The sequence below is a fragment of the Pseudorca crassidens genome, chromosome X (assembly GCF_039906515.1).
Source record: "Pseudorca crassidens isolate mPseCra1 chromosome X, mPseCra1.hap1, whole genome shotgun sequence".
Classification (NCBI taxonomy): domain Eukaryota; kingdom Metazoa; phylum Chordata; class Mammalia; order Artiodactyla; family Delphinidae; genus Pseudorca; species Pseudorca crassidens.
This window is the reverse complement of record NC_090317.1, coordinates 29,546,284-29,556,095: the sequence shown is the minus strand read 5'-3', so window position 1 is coordinate 29,556,095 and position 9,812 is coordinate 29,546,284. Positions and strand designations below refer to the sequence as shown.

The window sequence follows — 9,812 nt, the reverse complement described above, 5'->3', positions numbered from 1 at the left end:
TCACAGACACAATTCAATAGAAAGTCGGGGCAGCTGAAGGATCTCCAATGGAAAGGAACGACGCCATGCCACATGAGGGCACCTACAGTGAAGCACGTGTGGAAGATGACAGGGCGGAGGCGGCAACAGCATAGGAGGAAAGGGTGGCAAGGGTGGCACAGGTGGCTCAGGTGGCACAGGTGGCACGGGCAGGTTAGGTGGCACAGGCGGCATGGGTGGCCCACACGGTATGGGTGGCATGGGCGCCCCGGGCAGCAGAGGCAGCTCCAGCGGCACTTGCTCCAGAAAAACGTGGACCCAATCCAGCTCCTGAAGCAGAATGGCACTGCAGGGTCGACACACGCTGACGACAGCAGGGAGGACCGGGGGCACGTGGGGCACGTTTCTGAGCATTACTGCCCTCTGATGTCTCCGACACTTGGCCCTTCCACTCCTAAACCAAGCCTTCAAGCAGAGAGAAAAAGAGATTGATTAGTATATTGAGCATTTCATGTCAGACATGAAAAATCGCAGCAGGGAGCTCTCGGTGCCTTGAAGATTTGGAAGTGCATCAGGAGAAGCGATTTCCTTCTTGCTAAAGTATCTTAGGATATGTAGCTGAAGGCGCTCCCTTCAGCCGCCCTCCCCCCCAAGAGCGAGCACCGACTATGTGCCAGGCTCTGGATTGGCATATGGCTTTGTCTCTCCCCTCCCACCTTTTCTATTATTTCCCCCACTCTTACACGCAGGTGGAGCTGACCAACTGCACTCTGTCCCTGCTGTTATTACTGTGCCTGGGAGGTCTGCGTCCTGACAACTGACCGTCAGCTCCAGCTGCCACTAATCCCTACTCATTGGGCAGGTGTCACCTTAGTTATGGGGGAAGTTGAGCATAGGAAAAAGTGGGTGCCTTTTAAAATCATACTGAGGGGAACGGTCCCCATTTTGAAAAACCCATCTTTGGTTACAGTAAATAATCAATAGGAGTGGGTTGGATTTTTAAACAAAAGCTTTCCCCAAGGATGACTAAAAAGGGTCATTCATCCTCTGGAACCTTGGGATGGTTATAAAGAAGGAGATGGTATTGTGAGGGAGGTTTGGTCATGGGGGGCCCAGGGACTTTGTGGCTTGTCTTGCTGGACACTGGCGGAACTGAAGCCCTGGACACTGCCTTAATATTAGACTATAGGGGTAATGAATGCTTAGACGAACTCAGCCCAAATTTACTAAAACTCTTAAAATCTTTGCCCAGACAAGAGTTTGGGGGGAAAGAGGCATACCATTGTTACCTCTGTCAATTCTGCACTCTCCAACCTGCCCCACCCTCCAAACCTTCCTGGGCTCAGGACCAGGTCAGCTCACTCTGCTCTGGCTACAGTTGCAGGGCCTTGGAGCAGAGCCTCTGGTGCCCAGCAAGGTTGCACCCTCTAGGAGCTGCTAATCAACCAGGAGATCCCCATCCTGTCCCTTATGCTTAAGTCAAGAGGGTGCAACCTGCATTTTAGGAAGACAGCCAACAACCACGTGAGTGAGGGGTCACAAAACGGCTCCCCCCTAAATATCTGCCAACTATTAACAACTGAAAGTAAAACCTGTCCTGTGGACTCCACTGCTCCCTCAGCATCTCAGTTAATGGAATTGTGCCATATTTAGTATTTTTGGATGTTTCCACTCGGCAAATTTTACATGAGACCAAGGGCCTCCTCTCTCTGTCGCCCCATCTTCCGTCTCCCATCTTAGTATTTGGGTCCTTCTGCTGCATGAATATGTAGTCGAGAAAAGCCAGTGTAATAGAGCTCATTTTGGGGGGTTCGAGCGTACCAATGGTCAAATCTGCATAAATATAGGCAATGTGCAAAGCTGGCTATGTGAGGTTCAGGCTGACACTACTTCCATATTTCCAATACTGGTTTCATAAAACAGCTCCTACTGTCCTTGCAAACCAAGGGAGGGTGTCCATTAAATGTTTCTTTGGGACGCTCATGCTGTAGAGTTTGGAAACAGATGAAAACATTCTCCCGTCTTCTTCATTTGTTTCTTGTTGCTCCTTTTCCCTTCAGAACTCCATTAAGAGACCACTACGTAAACCCAGGAGAAGCAAGCCACCAAAACTTCAGTTTCTCTTTTCCTCTGAGCTTGCTTTGCCTGCTTGAGAAAGCAGAGGCCTGCGCCTCCCAAGCCCTGGCCAGACCTGACTGTGAGCCCAGCCCGTGGCCTTAGGCCGCCAGCACTGCTTTCCAGACCCCACCACCAGCTCTGCAGCCCGTGTCCATCACTGCCCTCACACACGCTCTCTGCAGCAAAGCTAGTGAACCCGTCCTGATTCTTCTGTTTCTCTCTTTCTTTCTTTTCTTCTTCTTTCCCCCCACAAATACTCCTTGGATTTAACTTAGGCTTTTCTATAGTCTCAAATAATCACTCCTGATCCTTTGACTCACAAACTAGTCATCACTGGAAGAGCATATGTATTTCACCTTACCACAGGTAAGAATCCTGCCTGAACTAAGAGTCATCCTCCACTGCCAACAAATTCCACACACCCCATCTCTTCGTAACAGTACCACGAAAAGGAAGAAAAGCCTCAGGTGTCAGAAATTCCTCAAGAGACTATTCATGAATGCATTCGGTAGTCTCAAAACTTTGAACGTGTGAGGAATCCTCACGGCGTACGTTCCACTCTGTATAACTCTTGCCTAACTTCCACCTTTCTCAGGTCGGTGGAACTTTGTTTGAAATTGTTGTTTTAGTTTGTTTTGTTCTTTAGACATATGTCAAAGGTTGCAACTCGCCCTCCCACCTCCACTATAATGCAAAACCTACTATGTTAGCAACGCTTTCAGGCTGGCATAGCAAAGAATTCCAGAAAATGAGGATTTAGGGCTGCCACTCTCTCCACTACTTTACCAAACACTTAGAAACTCCAGCAGGAGAGGGCCTCTCTCCCATGGGGCTGTGTGTGTCGGGGGGAGGGGACCTCTTCTCCTCAGCCCTTGGGCTGGAAGCGCAGATCAGCCCTGGGGGATCCCTGTCGGGGCTGCCATGAGCTGGGCACCCTTGTTTTCCTACCTCAGACGTTTGTAGTTGCTGGGAGCCCCTACTTGGTCTACACCAGGCTGGGCCTTACGTGGCAGCACTGGGCACGGGGCCTCTGGCTTTCTTTCCCAGGACACTGCCAGGCTCTCATGGGCTGATCCTGGCCTAGGCTGTCCCCAGGCAAGGACGTATGCACCCGCAACAAGTGATCACCTACTGTACAGACACCCGCCAGTGAGGGGGCCTCTCACCTCCTGCCCTCCTAGACGCACCTGCTTGTTCCCAGCGGATGTCACCTGGAACGGGGTCCAGGCACGGAGGCTGTTGTACAAGGGCTTCTGAGGCCACCTCAGTTGGGGGGAAGCTCACCGTTTTCCCCGCCTGGACTGACCTGGGCGCCAGCCAGGCCGCTCCAGCCCTCAGCCCCCAGCTGTGTCTCCTGCACAGGGTCCCGTGCAGGATTGTGAGGCGGGGGTGGCGAGGAAGAGCCCTGAGTGAGTGCTGGAGAAGAAGGGCACCCCGGGCGTCAGGGCAAGGAAGCCAGACCTGCCCCTCAGCACACTGGCAGCAGCTCAAGCCCTGCCCTAGGCAGCGAGCTGCCTCCAGTGGGACAGCTCGGGGACCCAAAGCCTATGAGCTGTGCCACCCAGCCCGGGCCCTCGCCTCTGGAAAGTGTTTGACATTCAAGTGCCTCCTTCATCTGCTGACAAAATGGTGTTTTACAAAAGTTCTAAAAGATTCTAAAGTCCTAAAAGTATTTTCTTCGCTAACCAAAGCTCTGAGAGCATCTTATTTTGTTCTGAAAGCAAGAAACCACTCTCTGTGGAAAAGATAACAAAAGAACAGCTGCGGGAGGAGCAGACTTGGACTCTACGCTCTCCCGTCCGCATCAGCGTCAGCGTAACGAAACACACATCAGTTGCTCGTCTGTTGTGTTCTGAGTGTGAATTATCCCCTCACTCCGATGCCTAAGTATTCATATATTCACTCCTTATGCAAAGCATTTATGCCTGGTTTTAAATAATTTAATATAGTTGGGCTCCTCGGTGCATTAATTTGAATAATTGCCACTTCAGACTTAACCTCAGTGTGACTCCACACAGAAGTGGTACCTAAAGGATGCCAGTGTTAGAAGGAATTGAACGTGTGTGTGTAGAATTCAGAGACATATAATATATAAGTTTAAATAGGTAGAGTCTAAACAAAGATATATATAGATATATGTATATATATATACACACACACATATATGTATATATATACGCACACATATATATATCTGTTTGTATATATATGTATACACCTTTGTGTAAACTATACCTATATACATATATTTGATTATGGATCTCTATCCATCTACTCAAGCACATATGAAGTCAATTCCTCAAGAATAGGTTCTTACGGGACTAAAGATGCACACCTACTAGAGAATGGACTTGAGGATACGGGGAGGGGGAAGGGTAAGCTGGGACAAAGTGAGAGAGTGGCATGGACATATACACACTACCAAATGTAAAATAGATAGCTAGTGCGAAGCAGCCGCATAGCACAGGGAGATCAGCTCGGTGCTTTGTGACCGCCTGGAGGGGTGGGGTAGGGAGGGTGGGAGGGAGGGAGATGCGAGAGGGAGGAGATATGGGGATATATGTATATGTATAACTGATTCGCTTCGTCATAAAGCAGAAACTAACACACCATTGTAAAGCAATTATACTCCAATAAAAACGTTAAAAAAAAGTGTACAAGGCAAAAAAAAAAAAAAAGAATAGGTCCTTAAAAGGTGTACAAACATTTTAAGTTCATTGTCTGTATGCCTTCTTCATATTCATTTGCATCAACATTTATGTAATTGCTGCCCAGGGCCTGGGAAACCAGGCTACAAAGGCTTTGCCCCTGCACGCCATCAGCTATTGAGCTAAGTGGTGGGTATAGTTACTGTCTGTGAAGTTTTGGTGTCCTAGAAATTAAACATTTGAGTGCCAAGATAATCTAGCATGAATTCAAATTACACAAAGAGCAGGACTCTGCACACTATCTACAGTATGTGGAATATAGTACTTGTAAAAGAAATTATAGGATAAGAAACTGAAAAGGTAGTTTTCATTATCACCCTTGCATGTTAGACAAGGTTATAGTTCAGTTTAATTTGTTTTAGTTTTGCTTTCTTCATCATCTCCATGTAAATTACAATGATAATCTGTTACTTTTGTTCTTGAGTGTTTCTTTGGGGAAGGCAAAGAAGAACTCCCACGCACACCTGAGTCATCTTTCAGTCCACTTCTTCAAGTATGCTTCCAGATTTGTATTGAAAGTAACATCTACCTTCTTTGAACTCCCATATTATTGCTTTGTTACTCACCTGTGGCATTTGTCTTGTTCCAGAATATATGTGACTTTAACTCATGTATTTTCTTTCTCTCCATGACTTGCTTATGTCTTTCTTTGGCCCTCATTTATAGTACATGGACAATGAATTAAAAAATTATACACACACACAGACACATACACACACTAATGATAGGGAGGAAAAGGATGATAACTATGAAGAAGGAGAGAGAAACAGGAGAGAAGAGCCTTTGCAATTCAGACTTCCAGGGCAGCTCCACACACAGTGCTTCAGACACAGAGGAGAGCACGTTGCTGATCTGTTTCTCCACCCCCATGGAAGGCCACCAGCTAAGTGCTAGAGCCTTTCTGAGAAGATCTTTGCTACCTCAGAGTCTGTCGCTCAGGACTGCCAGATGGGCTGGGAGGAAAATAAGAGAATGGAGCCAACACTGGACAAGCTCAGCTAGTAAAAGTCCCCAGGCTCACTGGCCTTAGTCAAGGCCATCCACCCTTCTTCTATATTCACTTTCAACCAATCAACAAGTCCTTACTGAATGCCTGCTACGTACACAGCACTGCTCTGGGGTACTGCATGCGGAATGCTAAGAAGTGTGTCAAGTGCCAGATTACACCGTAACTGAGAAGTCACAAAATACACATACGTATACATACATATTACATTCGCCCATGGACACACACACACACATACATACACCATTCATGCTTCCATACATTTAAGACTGACTCGCAATGCAAGCAATGTGTGATAGGGATCCAATGAATTGGTCCCATTTCAAGAGCAGTAAGAGCTCAGAAGATGACAGTACTGTGGCTTCCTCCAAGAGATGGGGATTGAGCTAGAACTTGAAAAATCTGAGTGTTGACAGGAATTAGCACATTGCATTTCTTTTACCATCGAGTAGACTAAAAGCAAATAGCTTGGGCTTCCCTGGTGGCACGGTGGTTAAGAATCTGCCTGCCAGTGCAGGGGTCACGGGTTCAAGCCCTGGTCCAGGAAGATCCCACATGCCGCGGAGAAAATAAGCCCCTGCGCCACAACGACTGAGCCTGCGCTCTAGAGCAGGCGAGCCACAAGTACTGAGCCCGCGTGCCACAACTACTGATGCCTGTGCGCCTACAGCCCATCCTCCGCAACAAGAGAAGCCACCGCAATGAGAAGCCCGCGCACTGCAACGAAAGGTAGCCCCTGCTCGCCACAACTAGACAAAGCCCGCACGAAGCAACGAAGACCCAATGCAGCCAAAAAAATAAATAAAGAAAGAAAGAAATAAAAAAGCAAATAGCTTTTCCCAGTCCTAGCAAGGCTCAAGAATGTCACGTAAGGTTTCCCTCTGAAGGATGCCCGCAGAGAATGTGGCTGCAGGGAGCAGCCCTTGAGGCTTGAGCCCAGGCTGCCTAAGGTAAAGACATCCTTAGCGAGACGCCTGGTTCATGCTTCACCACATGGAGCCACGAACAGCGGTGGTTCTACAAGCTTGCTGCTCATAATGGCCTAATATCTCTGGCAGAATTTAAAGGAAAATCATGCAATTTTACCCTTAATGCCTGGTTACAGCAAAGGGATGCACTGTCCCAGTGTCTGGACTGGGATTTAGTCTGCAAATGATTTGGAACAAACCCAAAGGGTCCATGCTGTCCTGAGATAGGGCAGTGAATGCAAACACTGAATCACTTTTATTGCCACATACAACCACCAGCAGTAGTATATATCCAGGGCTGTCTTTAATTTCCTGCTCCGCTTTCTAAGGCTGGGATTAGATATGCAAATGCCCACCCCCTCAAGTTTTCCTTTTATTTTATCAGCGTAGACACAGAAAAACTTATATCCTAAAGAAACCAACTGTAAGAAGTCATTTTTGAGGCAATCAGGGAATTCAGAATACAAGCGACTGGGTGATGGCGCCAAGGGATTATTATTACCATTCAGGCGCCTGGGTGGCACTCTGGTTATGTAGGAAAAAAGACTGTATTTTTTAGAAAGTGCAGAGACACATAAAGATACAGGGATGAAAACACAAGTTGCCTTGAGTTTCTTTTAAATCAGCACAGCAAGAAGAGGAGAGTGAGTGGGGAGGGGAGGAAGAGAGAAGGACAGAAAGAAGGAAGGGAGGGAAGAAGGGAGGGAGGGAAGCAGGGAGGGAGGGAGCAAGGAAAGAAGATAGATGAAACAGTTTGGTAAGATCGTGATAAATGCTGAAGCTGGGTGATGGTTTTTATGGGAGTCCCTTCCAGTACTCTTCCCATTGTTGTGTATATTTGAATATTTTCATGATAAAACGTGTTTTTCAAAAGAAATGAGTAAAACCCCTATCACAAGTAACAATTACAATGCAACTAGAGATTATCATCCTAAGTGAAGTAAGTCAGAGAGACAAATACCATATGATATCACTCATATGTGGAATCTAAAATATGACACAAATGAACTTATCTATCAAACAGAAACAGAATCAGGGACATACACAATAGACTGGTGGGACTTCCCTGGTGGCACAGTGGTTGAGAATCTGCCTGCCAATGCAGGGGACACGGGTTTGACCCCTGGTCCAGGAGCAAGTTGGCCCTGGAGTTGCCCTGGAGCAACTAAGCCCGTGCACCACAACTACCGAGCCTGTGCTCTAGAGCCCGCGTGCCACAACTACTGAAGCCCGCATGCCTAGAGCCCATGCTCCGCAACAAGAAAATCCACCGCAGTGAGAAGCCCGTGCACCACAACGAAGAGTAGCCCCCGCTCGCGGCAACTGGAGAAAGCCCGTGCGCAGCAACGAAAACCCCACTCAGCCAAAAATAAATAAAATTAAACATTAAAAAAAAAAAAAAAGACCGGTGGTTGCCAAGGGGGAAGGTGGGGTGGGACAGGGATGGATTGGGAGTTTGGGATTAGCAGATGCAAGCTAGTATATATAAAATGGATAAACAACAAGGTCCTACTGTATAGCACAGGGAACTATATTCAATATCCTATGATAAACCATAATGGAAAAGAATATGAAAAAGAATGTGTATATATATATATATATATATATGTATAACTGAGTCACTCTGCTGTACAGCAGTAATCAACAAAGCATTATAATTCAACTATACTTCAATAAAAATAAACCATTACATAAATCACCCCTTATGTTTATACACAATTAAAGTTAATAGAGTATCTTTCCATACTTCATTCTGACTTCATAAGAATTCCGTGAGATGATTATCTTTATTTTAGCAAATAGTAGTAGTAAGAGTAATAGTTGTTTATAGTTCGGGAAACTAAGGCTCAGGGACAGTAAGGCTTGTCAGTGTCGTGTAGTGAGAATTCAGGGCCAAAGCTCTTGCTATGAGCAGGAAAGTAGAAGTGCCCTAAAACCAGATGCATATGCTGCAACTCCAGAGACTGCTTCCGTTACTCAATTCCTTGGTCTTTCCGATTATTATCATTAGTTATTATTTATTCTTCTTATTATTTTGGGTGGGAGGGGGTGGTTAGGGGCATTGTGTCCCACTTTTTCTGATGAAAAGTGCACACACTATTCTAATGCCACCATACACACGGAACTTTACATTCAAATTCAAGGGGACTCCCAATCCCGCTGACAGCCAGCTGTGGCCTCCAAGTAAGCCCTCCGGATCTGTACCTTGTTCCGCAGGCCCAGTAACTGCAATGAACTGAACCAAGAGCCAGCCTAGAGATTCCCTTCCTATAAACACATCCTAAAACACTGCTTTCATTAAGGCACTCCCCCGGCACAAAACTCTTACAGTTTTCCATGATCCCAAATGCAGACATTCTAACTCCTTCCACAAATTGGACCCCAACCTAACTTTTAAACTTTAGTTCCCACCCAGTACAGAGTTGTCTCCAGGCTCCCCCTCCAGCTCCCTCTCAAGGTCAGCACCTCATATGCATTCATTCTCCTGGCCATCCTGTTTGGGTTGGTGTTCCCTAAGCCAAGCTTTACACTTGATCACTCCTGGGGCTGCTCATACTACCTCCCTGAACTGAAGTTCCATGCACAGCCTGCTTAGCATTTACCAAAATTTGACTCACTCTGTGAGGTGTAAGGGAAACCCCACCACCCTGCAAAAAAAGCCAAATCTGCTTCTATCACGGGCTGCTAAGAACAAAGTCTCTTCAACGGTTTGAATCCTGGCCCTCTTCCACTGACCTATGTAACCTTAGGGAAGTCACTGGACCTCTCCGAGCCTCCACTTCTTCCCTTAGGAACTAAAGAGAGTGATGGCCCCCTCCTCAGGGGATGGCTATAAGATCGATTAGCCAGGCCCTGGTGCACAGTGAGTACCCACATGGTGTCACCAGCCTGAGCAAGCACAGCTCTGTGCCACTCCACAGACTCTCATATCCACTCAGGGGCAGGGGCGACACTCCGTGTCCAGCATCCTCAGTCACAGTGCAGGCCCCTGTGCAGAATGACCGCAGTCAGTCCCGACCCCTTAACTCTAGC

At 47.0% G+C, this 9,812-nt stretch overlaps 1 protein-coding gene and 1 non-coding gene across 2 annotated transcripts in view; one reads left to right on the top strand and one right to left on the bottom strand.

Annotated features, from left to right (window-relative positions):
- The window catches only part of LOC137217574 (homeobox protein ESX1-like), a 36,980-nt gene continuing 27,168 nt past the window's right edge, over nucleotides 1–9,812 (bottom strand). The window contains exon 4 of the mRNA XM_067724596.1: nucleotides 1–444. Within this exon, the coding sequence (XP_067580697.1) occupies nucleotides 1–444 (444 nt within the window). The remainder of the gene's footprint in view (nucleotides 445–9,812) is intronic.
- On the top strand, nucleotides 2,912–3,056 carry LOC137217692 (small Cajal body-specific RNA 20). The gene has a single exon (XR_010940194.1). It is a non-coding gene; the product is annotated as a small Cajal body-specific RNA 20 (non-coding RNA).